This window comes from Coenobita brevimanus, chromosome 65 (assembly GCF_032717465.1).
Source record: "Coenobita brevimanus isolate Jiangsu-jjx chromosome 65, ASM3271746v2, whole genome shotgun sequence".
Classification (NCBI taxonomy): Eukaryota; Metazoa; Arthropoda; class Malacostraca; order Decapoda; family Coenobitidae; genus Coenobita; species Coenobita brevimanus.
Window position 1 is genome coordinate 46,584,155 of NC_137018.1, and position 24,513 is coordinate 46,608,667.

A 24,513-nucleotide genomic window follows, 5' to 3' on the forward strand; every position below is an offset into this window, starting at 1 on the left:
GATGACCTAATTATTGAGAACATATATACTGCAGGTACTGTATTGGGAAGGCTTTTTAAATTTACAAGGTAACATCATAATGAACTACCAAGCAATATAACAGTGCTGCAATACATGAATTAATAGCCCCACCGAAACTGTATCATCCCAGCGAACACAAATTCAGTACCTGGATATAATTTTTCCATTTGTATAACTCATAGCACTTTGCAGCAAGACACTGTAAGTAATAAACACACAAACACAAAATGACTATAGTGAATGTAAAGTGAAGAACCCTTGTGTTTTCTGTCATACTCACAAAACACCAAAGAAAACTCAAAGTGTGCATTAGCTGAGTTCAACACAAAATACTTTAAATGTAATGAAGCTTTTTTACATCTACTACCTAAGCTCCAAGTTGCAGTGATGCAGAGAACTATGCGAGTGCAAAGCAAAAACGGTACAACGTAAGCATGAGCTACTGTACTGCGAGGCTGTGCTGCTAGGAAATGTTCATGGTCACTGTGCTACTATACCCTATTTATTTTAACTTGGCCTATAACTGCCATCACCCATCTTGAACACTGAGATAAAACAAAAGACTAACATTAGAATATGATGCTAGTCACAATAAAGTGACATGAAAAGGATGCAGATCCATAGAAGTGTTTTAACTCCGCCATTGAGCTATGTGAAATAAGCTGAAGAACAAAAACTTGGCCAAGTTAGGGTGAAAGGGCTATAGTAATTGTAGTAGTATTTGTAGCCTCAGGTTCATCTGAAATGTGAACTTGGTGGACTGCAGGATGAAGCTGCCCTTCTCCAGCAGTCCATCATCCCTCTTTTAGAGGATGGTGAGGGAACTGAGGGATGTTTGTACATGTATAACCGGGCAGCAAAGCTCCTTAACTATAATGGTGCTGCTGTACTACAGTCACTAAGCTACTTGACGGAAGCAAGCAAAAGTCCACAGAAAAATTATTGAATTACTTAGCACTAGTCATTTTCTGACAATACATTATCTGTGACATGCAGCACACACCACAAACACATGTTTAGCACAGCTACTGCTAACAAGGGTGATGCTGATACTCTTACACACAATCACTCACCAACAAAGTGACTGGAAAACACAGAAATATTTGGTCAAATCCTTCCAACTCACTGGAGCTACTGTGCTCTACAGATGTTCTTTACTAAGCATGTAAGATTTGTGCTGGCAAAATGTTAGTTTAAATTACTCAATTTCAAGTACTGCACGTTTCAAGTTCATGGATGATGGATTATTGTTTCAAGTTCACAAGTGATGGATTGTAAAACAAACTAACAAACACACGCATGCATGCACGCACACACACACACACCGCTCGCTGGTGCAGTGGTAACGTTCCCTCTTGCCAACTGGTGGACGGGAGTTCGCGCCTCGCTCAGGTTGCGAAAAGTTTCACTGACGAAGTGGGTGGTTACTGTCCCTTTTGAGCAAGGGGATGGGTGTGTGCGTGTGTGAAGGTTACAGCCTTGCCCTTAGATCGGACTATATGAGCTCTCAGCTCCCTTCCGGGAGGGTAAAATCTGATGATCACGACCATCAAGTGATCCTGACCGACCTGATGAATTACACGCACACGCACACACACACACACACACACACACACACTCATTTTCTGACTTAAAAATTATGAAGTCCATGTAAATTTCAGACTGAAGTGTGCACATTTTTTGGGAACAAAAACAATTAGACATGCTAAGAGCTTAATGCTTATGAGCTGAGGAGGCTCCCTGTCACCTCTTCATTTATAACTGATGCAGTTTGCATGTTATACGTCAGTATTCTCTTATATGTTGCTTAAATCTTTTTAAAACATACTTATCAAATAAAAATCACTGTACCATAAGCAGAAATAAAGCAATAAAGAATAGGTGCTGGGGAACCTCCAAAACTAATAAGAATACAGTACAGCTCTAGGGGGCTAGAGGATGGTGACCAAATACAATTAATTTACTCATCTCAAACTGTGACTTGAGAATCTATGAAGCTAGTAATCTGAACATGCACAGGATTTCAAAGCAGAGGTTAATACAGATGTGACAGTCCTCATACAAGCACATCTTAGCACAATACAGTGACAGGATGGTGGGAGGAGGTGTGACTGTAATGGCTGTGGTGATGGGAGGTGTGGCTGTGGTTGAGGTGTGGGGGTGTGCTTTGCTGGTGACAGTATACAGGCAGTTTTCATAACATATAAGGAATGTGTTCTAAAATATCACACCATTTTTCACATAACTGGAACTGTAAACAAAATAGAAACTAACAAATCAGTTCTAAAAGTAACATTGGCACTCTACTTGGCAGTATTCTATGACTTAATACTGACTTAATAGCTAGAGAGACTGTCAAAAAAGGTTATTAATCATAAGGATTTACTGTACAGTAGTCCATTCTGAATTCTGTATCAGTGAAGTCTTGTCTCCTTTATGATGACTGACTAATGTACAGTGGTCCATTTTGAAGTTTGTGGCAGTGAAATCCTGCTTCCTTTAGGATGACTGACTAATGTAACAGTGGAGAGTGTGATGCTACAGGTCTTAATAATTTCATTTAGGTTATCAGTATACTGAAACTGTAAATACCTTTAAAATTTCTGTCAGTCTCGCATCATATACAGTACGGTACAGTATACCACTAACCCAATGGTACTGTATTAGGAAAATCTGGTTACTGATTATCAGAGCTGGGCACCTCTGAAATCACTTCCACAAGCCACAATTTCCACAATAGCAGACCACATGATTTCAGCTGCAGAACTGCGATTGCAGCAAACTCATCCGTAACTTGTGGTATTATGTTGCAGAAGTACTTCCGCAATTGTAATCCTGTCCGAAATCTACGTGGCGGTCGACATTGGTTAGTACAGGCTACAGCATGACTCATGAATATCAAGCTTGAACAGGACTTCTGGCCAGTAGCAATGGTGAGTGAGGGCGTCGCTGCGTCAGTTAGCAACAGGGATGGGCGATACCAGGAGAAATTATTTGATACGATACAATACAATATACTTTATGCCAGCATGGCAGCAAATTTTGTGGCACGCATAGCTAATCGTGCACAGTTGTTCCACAATTTGACAGATGATGATGATCTTAAGGGCTAATGTAATGGTGATCACTGAAAATACTTTTTTTTTATGGTCTTACTGAGTTATTATCTGCAAGAGTAAGCATATTTCTATGAATTATCTATTTATGTTCTATGGACTGCATTCTGCTGGTGGTCAGATTGATTTTCCCGAGTGGAACGAAGGTTATTTCTTTTCCTTGTAATATTATATTTGTAATAAAGGAAATGATTATATTATTATAATATTAGTATCGTGAGATTTTCATGGTATGCCCTAACTCTGATACAAAATAAAAAGTGATAGATATACACCCGAGTATACGTCAGTACCTTACAAAATTACAGTTCAGAGGAAGATAATTGTAATGGGTAAGTTTTCAGTAAATACACCAAGGTATTGGCAAACAATTTTACAATACATCAGATTATTAAACACTATAAAAAGGTGATTTTAATAATGTATGATAAATCCAACGAAAAAAAGATAACTTTGAAAAGCCGGTATGATAATTCCCATCTATAAATGTGGCAACACTGTTATCGATATGCCCATCCCTAGTTAGCAGTGATCATTCAAAGTGGACACAGTGACACACGCACTTCCCAGCCCCCCCCTCCCAGCCTCCTGCCACGTTGTTTCAACTTGTTTATTGCATTTTTTCAATAATGTTGCAGTGTTTCAATGCACATCAGAGAGAGATTGTTCTCCCAGGGGTCGAGCATCATGAAGGACAAAAGGGCAAGTCTGACCTCACAGAACTTCAAGCAACTGGTGTTCATGAAAGGGAACATGGACCTGCTCAAGATGGAGTTGTTCTCAGTCTTGGAGGACTCAGACTGACTGTGATGTGTGGGTGTGAAATGTCAAATGTCACAATTGTGAACTTCTGAACTTGAACTTCTGAGTCAGTGAGGACTCTGAGAAGTGGTCTGAGTGAAGTTATGAACAGAGTCACTAGTGAGTAGTGAGGGTCACAGTGGCTGCATGCCACTGTGGGAAATTAATGTCATAAACAGATTATAAATACAGTAATTCACTACATTACCAATCAATTTGTATTGTTTGTGCACTTTGTATTGAAAATTGGGAAACTGAATTGTGGCTGCACTACTGAAGTAGTAAAACTGCACATGCTAAGTTTATTGCAGAATTATGGTAGTGGAAGGGAATGGTCAGACGTCGTGGAACTGAGATTGCAGAGTTGAATTTTAGATTGCGGTGCCCAGCTCAGCTGATTTTGTTCATGGAAAAAAAAAAAAAAGTTGAAAAATGAGATTTATACTACTTTCATGGTTGCTGACCCTTGAGGTTCACTTAATCACATCTCATCATTCAAGCTTGGATGAGACCCAGTATTGCCAAGCTGAAATGCAGTATATCCTTGCTAAGTTGCTTTTTTTTATGTTCTCTTTTTTTTCTGCTAACTCTCAGGTTTCTATGACTCACTCTCAACTGAATACAGTAAAAGTGTCGGATGTCAGGTGGAAAGAATAGCTGTACTAGAACTGTTCCAACCTTGAGAGGGTCAAGCATACAGTTAAATAAAGAAAACATGCCTATTAAAGTTTTGTTGGTGTCTAACTTCCAGTACTGACAGTACAGAAAAAGTTGTGATATTATGGAGCACATCCCAGACCTATAATGACAGCTGCCAGAAAACAGTCTATGCTGTACATCTCAAATATCATGTGCAGAGGTGACTTAATTTTCATCACACCATATTCTCATCTATCAACAGGAACTTACCTGTGTTCTGTGATTTACAGTAGGTTAGATAGTCACTGTATTCTAATTAAAATAAATGTCCTTTTCTCTAGACTTTTTTTTTTTTTTTTTTTTTTTACTGATGGTATCCTATAAAATGAACATTTACTGATGCAAAAGTTTATGACATTCTTTATACTGACAAATCAATATTGACAAATCAACATAATCTGTCTCTTCAAATTACATTACTATATTTGGTGCACTCTAAGTTGCTGCATTTCATACCTGTCTATCTACAGGAACGTACCCAAGATTCTATCAAATGTTGAGAGTTGGGGAAATATAAATTGAAATCACTAAAATATCTTATACTGCTTCCCTCTGATTATGAATATTTGAGAAGGATGCCAAATTTCGTAAAAATAAGCCAGAAATCTGGCAAAATTTTAAAAATGACAGAGTTAATGCTAAATTACTGACAGTTGTAAAAACAAAGAGGTGGGATCATAGGGACATACAGTATCTGCTGACTCTGTGACTAACCCTCACCCACAACAAACCCCCTCCTTATGTAAATAATGCAGTACCAGATTATGTACGCTCATCTTCTGAAGATGAGCGTACATGTAATTTATAGTCTGCTTTGGGATAGCTTTAAATACTGCAATGTATTTTTAAAAGTTCTTGGAGAAGGGGGGGGGGGTTGTTGTTGTTGTTGCTTAATCCTGATCCGTATGGCTGGGCAGACCACAGGTAAGCAACTGCTTCTGTGGGGCTGTCCTACAGGTACAGTACAGTCCAAACACCACGCATGGACAAGTACTTCCTTTTAGAAGACAGTCCTCACCAGGGTCAAACTAATGTCCTTCCCCATGACAAGGTGATGGGAAATACCAGGAGGCTTGGCTCCTGGTTGGATATCACAGCTATTTTATCCACTCACAATAAACAATGCCACCACATGTAGGCTCCCTGTCAGTGCCAAAATATACAGAAGTCTCTATCTATCTATGAAAACTGCAACGTAAATACTACATTATCCACTCTGAGGTGCAGAGGCCTGAGGTCAGGCTGCTATACTGTACAATAAGTCTGGAAATGGCTGGTGCTTAGAGACAGCATTCCTGAGTCATACCAGCAAACTACAGGCATCCTTTGCTCAACAAAATACCAGTTACAGTACACTATTTTGCTTTAAAGGTACTAATTTTTTTACAATCTTTTCCATTTAAGAATCCATAATTTTCCCTTTAATGATAATCCAAAAGTGGAAAAATATGATAATTAATATTTTTGTAAAGTGAAGTGTGCATAAACTAGTGGTGTTGCAGGAAGTACATTAAATGTGAGTGCAGCTTGGCTAAGTAACTGTTTACCACTGGACAAGTGAATTTCCTGTGGTGCCTTCTTTCATGAAATTTTGCAACTGTTAATCATCTACAATGGTTAGTATAGGCAGTATATGACAGTAAATGATTATGATCTTTACATCGGTTGTTTCTGGCCATCGGATAGGTACAACCACATGGCTCATATGGGAGCCCCAGCAACATATCATCATTACATTTATGTTTTCACATATTTGTTTTTCTGCAAATGCAACCACGGTATTAGGTTAGTGATGCTTGACTCTGTGCTGAGTGCTGCCAGTGCTGACATAATACATCATTATATATGGTTCCAGAGTTAATAAGAGTCTATGTGCAACATCATCAATTATCTATCTATCTCTATCTATTGCCAGAGGCCATAATCCCGTAAGGGGTGGCCATTTGACTTTGAGTTATTTGTTTTACAGGGAGAGGCACTAACCCTCCACCAACCCACTTGTTCACATGTAGGGAGCATGTATGGCTTGGTTATATGGTTACCACCCAGCATTGTAAATGGTTTCTAGGCTTACAGGAAACCAATTGGCTTGTCACCCAATGTAAAGCCACCTATGAAGGAAAGAAATGCAATAAGAAATGACAGGAAAGATGGGAGATACAGGAAGAGAGGAGGGCATACACAGAAAAAGAATGATAAAGGCTAAGGAAGAAGTAGGCAACAATACATCAAGTGAGTGGATGATGGTCACCACCACCTACCACTATCATCATTTATACTGCATCCAAAAAACACTAATACAGTAAGCACTGATGCTAGGAAAACTAAAACATTATGCTAAAAAACTATAAACATGATGCTAAAAAAACTAAAACTATGTTAAAAAACACTAAAAGGATAATGGTACTAAAAAAAGGTGCTATACTGCTGGTGATGCACAACTGAAAGCAACAAATCAATCTATTTATCTATCACACAATCCTTTTTGACCCATCAAGAGTCAAGGAGCCCCAGGTTAGGCCACTCAGCCCTGACATTTAAGGCATGGGTGACCAGCCTAACGCATCCCTGAGTGGCATTATGTGGGCAATAAATCCCAACCATCCTTCAGATGCAGACCCCTATGGGCTCCATCCAACTGGAGCACCTTAACTCACTTGATCACCAGATGTCATTTGGTTATATGGTTGCCACAAAACAATGTAAATGGATTTCTGGGTTACAGTAGCCTGTCATTCAATGTAGTCATGTGAAAGCAGCAATACATCAAGACAGTGGATGCTGGATGCCTCCACCCACTAAAAAAAAAAAAGAAAAAGAAAAAAAAAAAAGAAAGAGAGAGAGAGATATAACATAACCCCTTATTCCAACGATGTATTTTCAATCTTTATTCTTACAACCTCAAAGTTTATTTATCTGGTCGAGGGAGAGCCTCTCACAGGAAACAAGTTAATCACGCTTGTTCTAATGCTGTCCGCAACAAGGAGAAGGCCTACAAAAGGTACCGGAGCCAACCCACCCCTGAATCACATCATCTTTACGTTTCTGCCCGGAATCGTGCTAAGTCTGTTCTTCGCTCTACTAAAAATAATTTCATCCATATTAAATGCTCTCAACTCTCCAACTCGAATTCTTCCCGCTCCTTCTGGCACCTTGCCAAAAATCTTTCTAACAACTTTACCTCATCATCCTTCCCTCCTCTTTTCTACTCTGATGGTTCTGTAGCTATTTCTTCTACTGATAAAGCAGATCTCTTCGCACAGACTTTCTCCTCCAATTCCACCTTAGACGATTCCGGTGCTGTTCCTCCATCACTTCCCCCCTCTGACTTCCTCATGGCTGACATTAAAATTTCTTCAGTTGATGTATTTTCTGCCATCACTGGCCTCAGTACTAACAAGGCATATGGGCCTGATGGGGTCCCTCCTGTTGTTCTCAAAAACTGTGCTTCTGTGCTTACACCCTGCCTAGGCAAACTATTTCGCCTTTGTCTGTCAACTTGTACCTTTCCTTCTTGCTGGAAGTTTGCTCTCATTCAGCCAGTCCCAAAGAAGGGTGACCACTCCCAACCCTCCAACTATCGTCCAATTGCTTTAACGTCCTGTATTTCAAAAGTTTTCGAGTCAATTCTTAATAAAAAAATTTTAAGGCATCTTTCCTATCACAACCTTCTTTCCGATCGTCAGTATGGGTTCCGTCAGGGACGCTCCACTGGCGATCTTCTCACCTACCTTTCAGACTCCTGGTCATCCTCCTTTCGGGACTTTGGCGAAAGCTTTGCCATTGCACTTGACATCTCAAAGGCTTTCGATCGAGTCTGGCATAAATCTTTAATTTCCAAACTGCCCTCCTACGGTTTCTATCCTTCTATCTGTGCCTTCATCGCTAGCTTCCTTTCTGGTCGTTCTATAGCCGCTGTTGTAGACGGCCATCGTTCTTCTCCTAGATCTATCAACAGTGGTGTTCCTCAGGGCTCTGTCCTATCACCAACTCTCTTCCTTTTATTCATCAATGATCTTCTAAGCTGTACATCTAACCCTATCCACTCATACGCTGATGACTCCACCCTTCACCTTTCCATTCGGTTCCCGCAACACCCATCTCAACAGTTACTTCAAGAAACAAGGGATGAGGCTATGGCACACCTAATGTCTGACTTGGCTCATATCTCTGACTGGGGTAAAAATAATATGGTTGTCTTTAATGCTTCTAAGACTCAGTTCTTACACCTATCAACCCGACAAAATCTTCCACAGGTATACCCACTAATGTTTAATAATATTCAGCTTAATCCTGCATCATCCTTGAACATGCTTGGGGTTTCATTTACTCGGGACTTATCTTGGAAAGATCATATTACATCTCTTGTAAAATCTGCTTCCAAGAGATTGGGTGTGCTAAGCCGACTCCGCTCTTTCTTTACCCCTGCACAATTGTTGACTCTATACAGGGGTTTTATCCGCCCCTGTGTGGAGTACAATTCTCATGTGTGGGGAGGCTCCCCACATACAGCTCTTCTCAATAGGGTGGAGTCAAAGGCTTTTCATCTCATTAACTCTCCTCCTCTTACTGACTCCCTTCAACCTCTGTCTCTTCGCCGCACTGTTGCATCTTTATCTCTTTTCTATCGCTACTTTAATGGTCACTGCTCCTCTGAACTGTCTGCTTGCATTCCTCCACCTCTACGACGGGTGCGTAGCACCCGTCTGGCAGCAAACTCTCATCCCTTTTCTGTCCAACTCTCTAATGCAAGAGTTAACCGTTACTCCCAGTCTTTCATTTATGCAACAGGTCAGCTCTGGAACTGTCTCCCTCTGTCTGTATTTCCTCCTGCCTATGATCTCCAGTCTTTCAAACGCAGTGTGTCCAGGCATCTCAAAATGATCGGATCTTGAATTTGGCTCTCTATTGTATTTTGTTTTTCTCTTGGAGGGAACTGTTACTGCGGGCTCATGGCCTTTGGTTCCTTCTTCCTCGCATAAAAAAAAAAAAATAAAAAAAAAAAAGGCTATACAGTAAAGGTATATAAACCCTGCAATTCAGAAGATCTCCCCTGTGCTGAATAAAATTATCTGATGTTAGTCTGAATAAAATGAAAAATTACATTTTCAGAATGAAGGAGTCAAAATCAGATTATAGCATACTGTAAAAAAAGTTTGAGAGCAAAAAATAATATCAATCATCTTTAGAAACAAGAATGCACATACATGTTCTGGGGAGAGAATGTGATCGTGTGACTGTTGCCCCACTCTTCGCCCCCTCTGGGCCACCAATCCCACTGCGTGGTGGAGGGGTGTGGTGGAGGAGGTCAAGGGATGGAGGGAAGCTGAGAGGGAGGGTCTCTGAGCGGCGATGGGGGGAGGAAGACTGCTTCTCTCTTGAACTCTCCAACATTTCCTCAAAGTCTAATACTGCCTCCTGTTGGCAATGAGTTAAAAAAATATAGACAGGATAATACAGGACTTCAACTAGTACATAACAGAAGAATATGACCAGCTCCGAAAACAATAAAAACCTACTGGGTATATGAATATGTAAGGGAGTAACTGTTTATCGTTACTGTACAGCATATCTTCATTATATGTCAGGGATAGGTTTCATAATATCACAACTTTCTTCTCATATTTGGTACTGTATTGTAAACTGGAGGAACTGGCAAATCAACTTTATCGGTAGCAATGGAACATTAATAGGCATTTTTTCTGTCAATTACTGTAGACTTAATAGCCAAAAGGAATGTAAAAAAGGCAACAGATGACAAGAACCTTCTGTGTTTACATATAGACACACACACACACACACACACACACACACACACGAACACACACACGAATACATACACACAAACAAACACATGAACATACACACACACACACACACACAAAATCATCATTACCCAGGGGATTACTGAAGCTGTAACTGAGGGTTGTTCTTTCAAAAGTGTGAAGTACGTCTAGTAACTGGAAAAACTAAATATTTTCAAAATTCATACCAATATGGAGTTGGCCCTGGTACAACTGAGGTTTTCTATGAACTGGAAGATGAACCCCTGTTTGCTAAACCCCTGTTATAGTTATATCTCAGGCAGCAATATGTTAGTCCAAAAAGTGGCTGGAGTTTTTCTATCATGTAAATACTGCCAGTGACCTATGTGGTATCTTATGGGATAGATGATCTGGCCCATGGACGGTTAGCTTCAGAACCCCCTACATTCCATGCCCTTCTGGGCTTCAAGGTAATGTGGATTGGCTGCTTTATATTTCAGGCTACCATGGTCTAGGACCAAGAAGTCACAACTGATTCCTGGGCCAAAACAGACTTTTGAGGAAAGCCCTTTTACCCCAGTCTGCTCACACTTAGAAATGAAATAGGGCCCTGCATCTGTACCAGTATGTCAATGGTTGTGTGCTATAGTTTGGGAGAATGTTTATTGGGTACTTTCCCTGTCCTTTACTGTATATGCCTGACTCCCTGGTATTCCCATGAGGTGGTGGAAGCAAGGGGTTATCCATATCTTACAGAGAAGTAACACATCACACCTTCTGACCTGTAAGGCATCACCAGGGTCCAGTGTGGTTAAGTTGCTGCTCTTATGTTTGTTGATAATGTTGTTGTTGTTGATGGTGGTCTCGGTCACAACCCGGCTGGCAATGCTGTTGATGACATCTGGTGGTGGTCCCCCCACCCCCCCACCAGTCACTGCCATAAGGAGAGGGGAGCGGGAGCGGCGTGGTGGAGGTGGGGGAGGGGTACGCTGGCGAGTGGGTGTCACTAATGACTTCTGCGGTTCTTCAATCTGGAGGAATTATATAACATCTGTTCCTAAGCAATCAGCATCATCATCATCATCATTGCTGTTAACATCATCCCCATCATCAGCACCATCATTCGAAACCATTTTCCTCCCCTAAGGATGGAGTACAGTAGGGTCCAGAAATCAAGGAAAGAAAAAGCATGAAAGAGGGAGAGATACTGACTGCATGACCACTGCAATGGGCCAGACACTCATGCACACATAGTTCAAGTCTACAGCATCCTGACTCAGCTTTATAGGGCTAGCCATCAGCATATATATATTTTTTTTCTTTACAAAAGTGCTTCACATTATCTGCCCCCCCAAACAATTATCTGCTCCCCCCCCCCAAAAAAAAAAAAAAAAAAAAAATCAATACAAACACAATCAAGCAATCATCATAACTAGCTTACCCCAGTTTCCAAAGACTAATAGGGTGCATAAGCTTGGGGGGGGAAAAAAGGAGAGAGAGAGAGAGAGAGAGAGAGAGAGAGAGACACACACACACACACACACACACACACACACACACACACACACACACACACACACATTTTCAAAACTGTGGCTACTGAAATAAGCCATATGTCCATTCACTTATCATTAAAGTCTTCAAAACTCATGTGTGTAACTCCATGCAAATATATTAGTTTCAATCTTGTACCAATTAATGTCATCTGTTAATCTACTATTGATCTTCATATTTCGTGGATACACGTATTATTGTATACCAGCTAAAGGCATCTGTTAATCTACTACTGACTTTCAATAATCCAGGAATATACATATTATTATGTACGAGCTAAAGTCATCTGTTAATCTACAACTGATCTTCTATAATCCATGGATATAAATGTTACTTGATACCAGCTAAAGTCATCTGCTAATCTACTACTGACCTTCTATAATCCATGGACATAAATAATAGTGTGACCTCAGGGATAAGGGACTGAATAGGGAGGCTGACCGAGATTGAGCCGTGAGGAATGCCGCTATCAGGTGACCAAGGCCAAAGCATGCTGGAGTCATTATAAACAATATGATATGAATTCGGGGAACATGAATCATGAATGAATGGAGAAGTGAACTAATTATGTTGTGCACTCTAATGACTGTTCTACACTTGTGTGCTTTATTCACCCTTATCTCTGTCTCACCTCCCCTACCACCTTCTCCATTCTCTTCTCACCCTTCCCTTACTCAAACTCTGAAGTTCCATGGAGCTCTTCCTCCACATTTTGCGTTTTTCTTTACTCTCTTCTGTTCCTCTACCTTATCAACCTTTCTTGCATCACTCCATTCCCCTCTCACCCCTGCCTTGCTCAACATTTCCTCCTCTCCCCCTGCCATTCTTTCCTTCTTTCTGCTTCATTCCCACGCCCTCTTGATACTTCCATCCCTTCCCCCCCCTCTGCTTCTCCCTCTTCTCACTCCCTCACCCACCTTTTCTTTCCTCTCTCTCTCTCTCTCTGCCACCTTCCCCTTCCCCTCCTCTACTGCCATCCTTCCCCTCTTTCTAACTCACTCCCTCTTCCTACCTTGTCTCCCTCTCCCTCCTCTGCCACCCTCCCACTCTTCCCTTCTACTACCACCCTCCTCCTCTTTCTACTTCTCTCTTTCTCCCTGCTTTCCTCTCCCTCCCCCTCCCCCCTTTTGCTGCCACCCTACCTCTCTTTCTACCTTACCCCCTTGCCTGCCACTCACAATCTCTAGTTTAGTCTGCTGATGTTGTTGCTGTATGGCCTCCAGTGCAGGTTCCAGGCCCAGCAGCACCTCCATGGACTTGGTCTGTCGTCGTCGTGCTCGCTTCAGCTTCTTTAGCTGTCGTAAGGTTGGATTGTCGTTCTTCGAGCCCTGAAATGATCAAGCTCATTGTTATTATTCTCATGTATGCAGCAAATGTACTATGCAGCTTAGCCCTGGGCCCCTTCACTCCTAATGGAGCAATAAAGAAGTAGATAATATAGTGAAAACTGAGGATTTCTGGGCCTGAGTATGATTCTGGATGCCTTGTGGTCAAGTGGTGGAGTTATATCAGAATACCTTGTCTTCAATGTACGGGTTCAAACCCCCAGAGGATTGTGTACATGTTGCACTTCATGTTGAGAGTGTGGGATGCATGAAGAGAGTAACCTGATTAACTGTGCTATGGTGTTGGGGATTGCATCAGTGGGAGCAGGGCAAATTGTTTGTAATTATATTTTGTGTTGGTATCTAAAGAAAAAAAAGGGGCAGGGAAAATTTATTGTCAGTCTGTTTTTTCCTAAGAAAAACTGGGGCAACTCACAACCTGAATACTGAACTGTACTATGTCATAGTTCCAAGAACTTCAATGAACCTTGGTTATGAGGTAGGGATATTACTTTTGTTGCTAGACAAACTAATTCTCCAATCTGATGACAACTGGATATCAACTGGGATGAAAGGCATTAGGAGATATTCCAAAATTTAGAACAAGTACACAATAAAAAGACAGTCTACAATAGATCTCTCATAGTGACAGGGTTAAGTGTAACTCTGAATACCCCTTACCTGTGTGACCATCTCGCAGTAACGCACAAAGTCCAGGTCGATGTGGTATCCATAGGGACAACAGTGACACCGGCCTGACCGACCATTCTGCTGTTCATACAGGCTCCCACCATCACACCACCCTGGGGATGATAAATCCTAAGTTACCATCACTATCATCATTACTATTATCATCAAAATCATCAAAGACTCTATTTCCCAGTATAGTACTGGTCTCTCTCTCTCTACTGCATATAAATGAATAAAATAATACATCTATATATATATATATATATATATATCTATCTATCTACTATCTATCTACTGCCAGACGCCTCAATCCCGTTTGGGGTGGCCACAAACAAATCGCCTCCAAGTCGCCCTGTCCCCCGCCATTTCACTACCCTGCTCCCAACTCACACCCCCCTCTCTCATATACCTCTCCACCCCATCCCTCCATCTCATCCTCGGTCTCCCCCTCCCTCTTCCACCCTCCACCTCACTCACATACACTCTCTTCGTCAGTCTTTCACCCTCCATCCTCTCCACATGGCCAAACCACCTCAGTGTGTTCCTCACAACGCTTCCTATCACATCCACATCAACACCACAACGCTCCTTTATATCCTCATTCGTCAGCCTGTCTCTCCACGTGACTCCACAGGCTCCTCTTAAATAACTCATTTCCACTGCTCTCACTCTTGACTTGTGTCCTTCCAACAATGTCCAAGCTTCACTTCCGTACGTTAGAGTTGGTATCACAATACTGTCATGTAGTAACTTTTTTACTTCCATGCTCACTTCCCTGTTTCTTATCACTGCTTTCAAGGAACCAGCAACCTTTCTTCCCTGCTGTACCCTTTCAAGCACTTCACCCTCCAAACCTCCATCCTTACTCATCACACTACCCAAATACTTAAACGTACTCACATTTTCCAATTCCTCACCATCCAACCTCGCTATACATTCACTGACTTCACCTCTCTCAAAGACCATCACTTTACTCTTCCCTACATTCACCTTTAGGTTCCGTTTCTTACACACTCTCTCAAACTCATCCACCAAGCCTTGCAGCTCCCCTTCGTCTTCACTCAACAACACAGTATCATCTGCAAACAACAGTACAGGGAGTTTCCAAACACTATCCTCTCTCACCAGGGCCACTCCAACATCCACTGCCCTACCTTGTACCTCTTTTATTACCCCATCCATGTACAGATTGAACAACCATGGCGACATGACACATCCCTGTTTCAAACCAACTTTCAAAGAGAAAAATTCACTTAGTTCACCATCCACACGCACTGCAGCCTTCGCACCATCGTACATACTCTTCACAGCATTCAACAACTTCCCATCTACTCCATATATTCTTAACACTTTCCACAATCCTTGTCTGTCCACCCTGTCATATGCTTTCTCCAAATCCATGAAAGCCGCATACAACTTCTTTCCCCTCTCCAGAAACTTTTCCACTAAAGATATAAGAATGAATATCTGATCTACACAACCTCTTCCCTTCTAAAGCCTCCCTGTTCTTCTCCAACTAATTTCTCTGTTCTTTCTCTAACTCTGTCTATAAGTATCCTACCATACACTTTTCCTATTATACTAAGAAGACAAATGCCCCTATGATTACCACACACTTCTTTTTGCCCTTTTCCTTTGTACAAGGGAATAATTATACCTGACTTCCAATCCTCTGGATCATCATCATCCAGACCTCCTTTCCCACCCAAGGGCAGGGTGAGGAGTAGCAATGTCCAGACAGCCCAAACTTGCCCAATCCAATGGGCCACGCTTCCATTCACTCATCATTCAAGCCCCCGGAAGCCTGGCTCTATCGGATACGCCAAAAACATTCACCACGTTCTGTAGCTTCACATATCGTATCCGATAGGGTAAATCCAGACGCGCCATGTTAAAAAGGGGTGCCAAAAATCCCTGATCATGCATGTCTCCTCACAAAATTCATCCAGCCAGCTCGATCTCCTGTCAGTTCCCTAGCCTCACCGACTTCCAAACCTCTCTTCCTCACACATTCATCCACCATATCTCTCCACCTTCTCCTTGGCCTACCTCGCCTCCTTCCTCCTTAAAATTCTCTCAGATATACCTTCTTCACCACTCTATTGTTATCCATTCTCTCCACATGACCATACCATCTCAGTACACTCTCTTCAATTCTGGTGTCCACAGACTTCCTCACTCCGCATCTTTCATGAATCACATTATTTCGTATCCTATCCACCCTCTGTACTCCACATACATTCCTCAGCACTCCCATCTCCACTGCTCTTACTCTTGACTTTTCATTTTCATGCCACATCATAGTCTCACATCCATATGTTAAAGTTGGCACTAACACTCCTCCATGTAAGCCTCATGCAGCTGCAACACTCAAGCCTCTGTTTCTTATCAAGATCTTCATTGCACCAGCTACTTTTCTTCCTTGTGTCACTCTACTTTCAACTTCTTTTGCACATTTTCCTCTCTTTTCTATCACTGTACCCAGGTATTTGAACTCTCTCACCAATTCCAGTCTCTCTCCATTCACTGTTACATTGCACTGGGTCACCTTCTCTGTCAATAACCATCACTTTACTCTTTTCTACATTTACTCTCAAGGAACGACACTTACAGACATCAGCAAAACTCTGCACTAGCCTACCAAGTTCTTGTCCGGTACTTGCAAGCAGTACTGCATCATCAGCATACAACAAATTTGAGATATTCCATCCATCACCATTCATTACCAATGCCATCCCTCTCTCCATTACTTGTGTTTTCACTTCTCTCATCACCCCATCCATATATACATTGAACAACCATGGGGACTTCACACAACCTTGTCGCATGCCCAAACTGATTGTGAACCATTCACTTAGATGCCCATTAACCCTGACACATGCTTCACTACCATCATAAAAACTCCTGACGGCACCTAACAGCTTACCCTCTACATCATACATGCGGAAAACTTTCCACAATCCTTCTCTGTCCACTTTGTCATATGATATTCCAGATCCATGAATACCATAAACACCTTATGGTCCATCTCACAAGCCTTCTCTACTATCTGTCTCACTGCAAATATTTGGTCCACACATCCTCTGCCACTCCTATAGCCACCCTGTTCATCATTCGCTATGACTTCTGATATCTCTCTTACTTTCTCTATGATAATTCTTCCATATACCTTCCCTACCACACTCAGTAAGCTTATGCCATGATAATTCTTACACTCACTTCGTTCACCTTTATTTTTGTACAGGGGTACAATCACAGCCTTTTTCCACTCTGCAGGCACAGTTTCAATCATCCATGCCTTCTTACATATCTCCAACAAGCACTTCATTCCATTCTCTCCACTACATTTAAGCATCTCTGCATACACCTCATCAACCCCAGCTGCTTTCCCATTTTTCATCCGCTTCACAGCACTCTTCACCGGTGTGAGTGTCACGTCTCCTGGCACTGCATTCCTTCTCTGCACACCTCCAAAACCAATCGTGTTTACAGCTGCTCTGCTCTCTCTATCCCCATTCATCAGGCTTTCAAAATATTCTTTCCATCTGGTCCTTACTTCATCTCCATGGGTTAATTATCTACCACCTACATCCTTCACACCATCCCATTTCTTACCGCTTTCACTTCTACATTTCCGCACCTCTTTCCAGAATAACTTTCTATTTTCAGAGTTGTTTGCATTCATTTTTCTTCCTAGATCCTCATTTACCTCCTTCTTTTTCCTCTTCATTAGTCTCTTTACGTGCTTCTTGCTCTCAACATATTCAGTTCTTATTTTAACTGAACCCCTATCCTGTAACCACTTTAGCCACTTCTTCCTCTTTTCCTCCACCACTCTCTTTACCTCCTCATCCCACCATGCCGTACCTTTCTTCTTTGTTGTTACTCTTGCCACACCACAACCGCTTTAGCATTCCTAACTAAGCAATCCCTATATTCATTCCACAGTCTGTCCAGATCCACTTCATTCCAAATCAGTAATTCTAACTCATCCTCTACTTTGGTCCTGTATTCATCTGCCATTTCTTTGATCCTCAGCTTCTCAACTTCCAGTCTTTCTCTCTGACTGCTTCTCTCTCTCCTGATCCACCTCACTCCTCTCAGCTTGATCTTGCATACCACAATCATATTTATATATTTATATATAAGTAACCCCCGTACTTTCCGGACGCCTACTTTCCGGACATTGTGGGCCTGGACCTTTGGAACCCAAAAATGGCCAAAAAAAAGAAAAAACTCCTCCCAAAATCCTAATTTTTTCCCCAACCGTAATTTGAAATTGCCATGCGGCACCAAACAGCTGGTTTACACAATGGCCCCTTCACCCCTTCCTTCCTCTCCCCTCCCCTGTCAGGGTTGCCATTTGGTATTTTTCATTACCAAATGTGGGCCAATTTGGTAACGAAAAATTCGTTTGGTAATGAATCAGAATAATGCATTACCAAACGGATTTTTCACATGTATGAGGACACACAGGATGGAGATGGTGGATTGTTTGCTCTCTCTGATTAATCTGCTAGCCAACATAGCATGAAATTAATCAACATGCTGTTAATTATGAGAAGAGTGATTACATGTACTTCCACTTGTATATATAATTAGTGAACAATAAATGCTAGCTTTACAAATTTGGTAATGAAAAGTTAAATTTGGTAATGAAAATTGAGGAGTTTGGTAATGTGGCCATTGTGATCTGGCAACCCTATTTCCCTGTCACCAACACTCCAACAGTTATTGCCTAACTTCGATGGCGAGTAGATGCCTATCGCAATGGAAGCCACACGTGCTCATTTTTTGTGAATAAACAGTGAATAAACTGCAATACCTCGCCACTAGACCACACGGGAATTTACAGTGTTGTGCAGTGTTAAGAAATTAGAATTTAGAGTGCAAAGGATTAACTGTGGAGTGCAAATTGGCAGTTGAAACTGGTGGTTGAAACTGGCGTGGCGCAGTTAAGAACAATGTGCAGCAATAAACAATTATAACTCACAGTGCAAAGAACTAAGTGCAGCACAACACTGGATTACTGCACATGCTTCAAGAGCATTTTCACCACTGACAAAACCTTAGAAAAGCCAGCCACAAACGTTCTGTAAGTAACCTGGCTGAGGTACAGTCACTTCTAATTCCTCATTCTTTGGTTCCTTTTCATTTATTTCATGCTTTATGTCCATTTTGATGTGAATAGGGTCTTAAATAGGTTTAAATAGGTGCTATGCATGTCCAGTAGGGAGTTATTTAGGTGGCTTTCAAAGTTAGGCTGGGTTAGAGTCCTTAAGTACCAGTCCAGGAGCTAGGGCCCACTTTCTGGATGGGACCACACTCCGGACATGCCTTTGGCTCTATTACATTGGATAGTAGAGGGATTACTTACATATATATATATATATATATATATATAATGTGGCCATTGTGATCTGGCAACCCTATTTCCCCACTCGGTGGAGCGAGCCCGACACCACCACCCCAGGAGAAGGGCATAGGGAGGCAACCCCCATCCCACAAGGCAACAATGGGGAGGTATTGCCAAGCTCCGAGAGGAAAGGACACACATCCCCCCTGACCTGACGCCCCTCTTCCATGCAGACGGACCACAGGCAGTATTCAATGTGAGTGCATTACACTCCGACGGAGCAAGCACTCGCTAGAATCGAGGTGGGACTTGCAGTAGCCAAGTGCCAAGTAGACCCTCAGACACAGTGTCCACCGGATCTGCCTCTAAATGAGGAAGGGACTCCACATGAGCTCTAAGTCCTAATTTACCCCAGGGGAACAGGGCACAGTAGTATCCACCGGATCTACTGTAGGAGGAGTGACCACTGGTTCTCCTCCTTCTGCCACCCACCTACGGGAGCCAGCACGTCAGCACGTCTCTCAGACGACCTTTCTTGGTACACCCCAAGAGGGCGGCAGGCCCAGTGGTAGTATCTACTAGATCTACCATGGAGGAGCAGACCACTGGTCGTCCCCCAGCTGCGCCATTCACCGTCAGCAAGAGGGCAGTGTCCACCAGACCTGTGGTGCCCGCCAGGAGACCCCACGGGCCTCCCCCTCAGGTCGTCCCTGGGACGAGTGGTCTCCTGCAGGAGTGTCCACCGGATCTCCTTTGGCTGCTACCCCAGGCCGAAACCTAGGCAGTATCCACCGGATCTGCCTGACTGAAGGGGCGTCCTCCGGACCTCCCTCTCGTGCTCCGGCATGGAGTTCCGGCAGGGACTGTCAGGCCCGCCAAGCAGGGGAACAGACCACCAGTCGTTCCCCCTCCATGACTCCGGAGGTTCCCTTCAAGGGCAACACCTCTAGCTTAGTCCACCAATCCTGTGGCAAAGCGAGGCGCTCCTCTCACCTCTCCTCCTATATGGAGAGTGGAGACTGCTCCCCCACAGGTACCCTGCCAGAGACCAGACAGGGGGAGACCACTCCAGGGCCAGGCATCTTGTTGCTGTGGCACCACCCTCATCGCCCACAGCTGCTGATGGACTACCCCAGAGAGAGCAGCTGCAGACCACCTCTGACGGCCTCCTCCCCTAGGTGAGACTGCAGTCCCAGGCACCAGCGAGCCGCCCCTGACACCCACAGCAGCTGCCGGACTCCCTCCAGTGCAGGTGGCCACAGTCATCCCCTGACGGCCGCCTCCCCTAGGCAAGACCACAGCTCCAGGGAGGCGATGATAGTCCCGTGGCCGATCCTCGGCCTGGACCAGTTCAGGTCCGTCCCTAGGACGTCCACCACAACTAAGGGCAGGCATCGTGCTGAGCACCTCCTGGCCCTGTTCAACCCTAGTCCCGTGAGCCACCACTCTCCCAGGGCCCCCACCAGGAAAGGGCTGCCCACCACTCCGTCCTTCAGCTCCACCTGGACTCCCGGAAACACTAACAGTGACTCCCATCGCGAACGCACCCCTGATGGCCCTCCCCCTACTCCCAGCTGCCACCTGCAGCTCCCAGTGTAGTGGGCTCAGGCGCGCCCCTAGCTCCACTCACCGTCCACCTGTACCCATGAGTAGAAGTGTTCTGAACTGTGTATACGCACCCCTGTCAGTGTTCCCCCCTTCCCCTTCTTGTGTTAGTATACGCCCCCGTGAAAAATGTTCCCCCCACCCCCCCGTTACTCTATGTGATATCCAGGCCCCAGTGTGTGCTAAATCATGACCCCAGGGAAGAGTCTATGTTGAGTGCTATCATTGGTACAGTGAAACCAGTTCTAGCTGTCCCACTTGTGTTCCCCCCCCCCCCACGCAATATACAATTAACTCAGTTGATGTACAAGTGTTGTGTCCCTACCTCGTAGGCTATTGTGTGTAATGTACCGTATTCCATGGTTATATCCAATTTATGTCATGCGAGTGTACTGGGAGTAAAATTCTGGTGAGTTCATGTCATGTGAGTGTACTGTGAAATAGTGCCATCTCTCCTCCCCACAAGGAACAGCCAAGACAGAACTGCCTACTTTGTCCTCCTATACCTCTTTTACTCCCTCAGACACTTCTCTTCCTCTTCATTCTCTCTCATTAATGCACTGTTCCACTTTCTTCTTCTTTGTCATTCTTTGAATACGAGTATATCCACAGCATCTCAATTTACTTCTCCCTATCTGTTCACTAATTCCATATTTAAGTCATAAAATCCTTTGTTTCATGTAAGCCTTAAATATATGCCAAATTCTTTTCGATGTTGCTTACATCTTTAAATAGTTAAGATTCCCCTGCTTTAAACACTGACAAAAATCCGAAAACACACTTGAAAGTGTAGGCTGAGACAAACCTTCACCTAATATTTGACCTCATCTACTTGACACTTTTCTCTGTTAGCTATTTCCTAAGCTGAGAGAAGCTTCTTATGTCTTTGATATGATGCACCGAGGAGGAAAGGGAATGACATGCCCTAACTGTGAGAGAGGCAGTGAAATACTGTTATCATATGATTATCCGGATGCTCCGTATCCGAACATACTCAGTACCCAAACGTTAGGCCTTGGCTCTATTATTTCTGTATCTGGATTTCTTTGTCTGTATCCGAACATAAAATTTCTGACATTGTTGGTTGGGTGGCCTACAAATTCAAAAAATCAGTCAGGCAACTGGCCGGCCTCTCTGACCATGCATAGGTAATAGACTGCAACCCACCAGCTGTGCAAAAATGGCCTTCCACCTCCTAACCTAAAGGCTGAAATCCCCCAGCCTCTCAGATCACTCAGATGTTCTCGGCTGCAAGCGAGTAATACAGAACCTAATCCACAGGCTGGGCAAAAATGGTCAAAGTCTCCTGGCCGCTCATATCACTCGAACGTTCCCAGGCACGCATGGCTGTCCGTCTCCCTACTGATTCATCAAGTTGCCTGGCCAGTCACATTACTCGGATGCTCCCTGAGGCCATGATGTACAGAGATACAGTGTTGCTGCTGCATAGCAACATTTGCCTGGCCAAGCAAAAATGACCATTGCACTCATAAGTCAGTTTGGCACTTTTTACTTGTGTGCTCATAGCCAAGCACGGCAGCACTGTGTTCATGTGGCAGTACCATACCTCAGTTCCCGCCGTTGTCTCTCTCAAGTGTGGGCGTGTTTGGCCATGTTGTAACCATGGCAGCTACCACTGTTGTGTTTGTGGTGGTTCCCTACCTTCTTCAGACCTTGATTTTTCTCTGCGACATTCACGTGTGTGTGATGATGGCCCCACCACCACCCGAGAAACAAAAGAGGAAAGTTTTGACTCTGAAGAAGCACGAGATATTCACCTAGGTTGACACGGGCTGGACCACTTTATGCATTCTGCGGGAATATGATCTGGTCTGTTCAACCTTGTTTGATTTCAAGAAAATCACTAGCCAAGCTGACTCTGTATGGACATAACTATGGCAATGCCACTCAGAAGGGTGACAGGAAGGTGATGTCTCGCCCCGCCATGTTGTCATCAACCTATCAAATTTGGTTTGGTTCCACCAACAATGGGGTGCCGGCGTGCTTGTGTGTAGGACTGTGTTGAAGGTGGCAGCCAAGAAATTTGTGTGCCTACATAGTGTGCATGGCTTCAAATGACTTCAAGGCATCTGAAGGTTGGCTCTTCTGGTTCAAACTTCAACATGGACTTACTGGCCTTGAGACACATGGTGAGGCTCTGGATGCGACAGTAGAGGATGTTGAGCCGTTTCACCAGGAAGAGCAGTGCCTGATCGAGGATGAGGGCTTTGCTCTCGGTCAAGTATACAATGCTGACAAAACCACTCCTTGCCCACCAACACACTGGCAGAAGAGAGAGAGAAGACTGTGCCTGGTCAGAAGATGTCCAAACAGTGCACCTTCATTTTGTGCTGCGCCCATGCTAACAGGATGCACTGCCTCAAGCCCGTTATTATTGGACATGCAAAACAGCCAAGTTGTCTCTGTGGGTTGATGGAAAGCCTGCCTGTTGTGTGATACCATTTTGTGAAGGCCTGGTTTGCCTGTAAAATCTTCACAGACTGGTTCCACAGACACTTTGCCAAGGAGATTATCCGTTGTCAAACGGAGGAACTTGGCATCCCTCGCAACCAGGTGAAGGCACTCCTGATCCTCGACAATGCCCCTGCACTTCCATCTGAGAAGGAATTGGTTGCTGATAATGGTTGTATCAGGTGCATGTTTCTACCACCTAATAAGACATCTCTCATTAAACCAATGGACTAAGGTGTTATCGTGGCAGCAAAGAGACTGTATCGTTGGAGATTCCTTGACGAGGTGACAGTGGCGCTACAGGAAGAGGAAAGGGCTGATAGATGTGGGGAGCAAACCTGGGAAAATCTACTGCGTTAAAACATCAAGTCTGCAGTGTTCAAGTGGATGAATGCTTGGAGGGAATTGTCAAAACCCTCAAATGTGGTTGATTTCGTCTCCTTCAGGGATATGAGGCCTCGCACAACTTCGACGAGGATGAGGACCCTGACTCTGAGCACGCCGCCACTCCATCATTCCCTCATCTTGGTGAGCTATGTGCCAGCATTGAGCATGTGCTCAAATATGTCAAGCACCCACACCGCGACAGGGAGTTGGTGCCACTAAAGCTGGTGATGGATCTGTGAGCAGTCAGGGTCACTGTCATTCTCCATCCGAATTGTCGCATCTATCGTCAGACAAGGATCAACTCCTTTTTCAAGCCTGCCATCCCCATGCATGCAAGCCTGATCTCCCCACCACCACCACCTTGTCCCCAGTCTTCATTCTCGGAACCAGAACAGAGTACAATGAGAGCCGTTGAGTCACCGTTAGACATGACCTTGCAGCTGTCTTCAGAGTCTCTTGATGTGGGTGGGCCTCCATCACCTTGCCTCATGTCCCCACTCATCAACCAGCTCTAGCAAATGGAGGAGGAGTAGGAGGAGGAGGAGGAGGAGGAGGAGGTGTTTGACATTAATTTTATTAAGTGATGTTGTTTGCCACTAGACCACATGGGATTACTGTACAAGTAAGCTGGAGGCTAGTGGGTTACGAAGCCTGTCCGCCACTCACTGGGTGGCAAGTACTGCGGATTTTTGTGGATTTTTATTGTTCAGGCATTTTCTTAG

The 24,513-nt window shown here is 43.7% G+C and overlaps 1 protein-coding gene across 1 annotated transcript in view; it reads right to left on the minus strand.

Moving 5' to 3' along the window:
- LOC145405001 (uncharacterized) overlaps positions 1 to 24,513 on the minus strand; it is a 91,369-nt gene that overhangs the window by 66,306 nt on the left and 550 nt on the right. The window contains exons 2-7 of the mRNA XM_080276502.1: positions 13,963 to 14,084; positions 13,135 to 13,284; positions 11,185 to 11,433; positions 9,845 to 10,055; positions 3,943 to 4,091; positions 2,064 to 2,238 (exon numbers count right to left, since the gene is read on the minus strand). Coding sequence (XP_080132628.1) covers positions 2,064 to 2,238; positions 3,943 to 4,091; positions 9,845 to 10,055; positions 11,185 to 11,433; positions 13,135 to 13,284; positions 13,963 to 14,084 — 1,056 coding nt within the window. The remainder of the gene's footprint in view (positions 1 to 2,063; positions 2,239 to 3,942; positions 4,092 to 9,844; positions 10,056 to 11,184; positions 11,434 to 13,134; positions 13,285 to 13,962; positions 14,085 to 24,513) is intronic.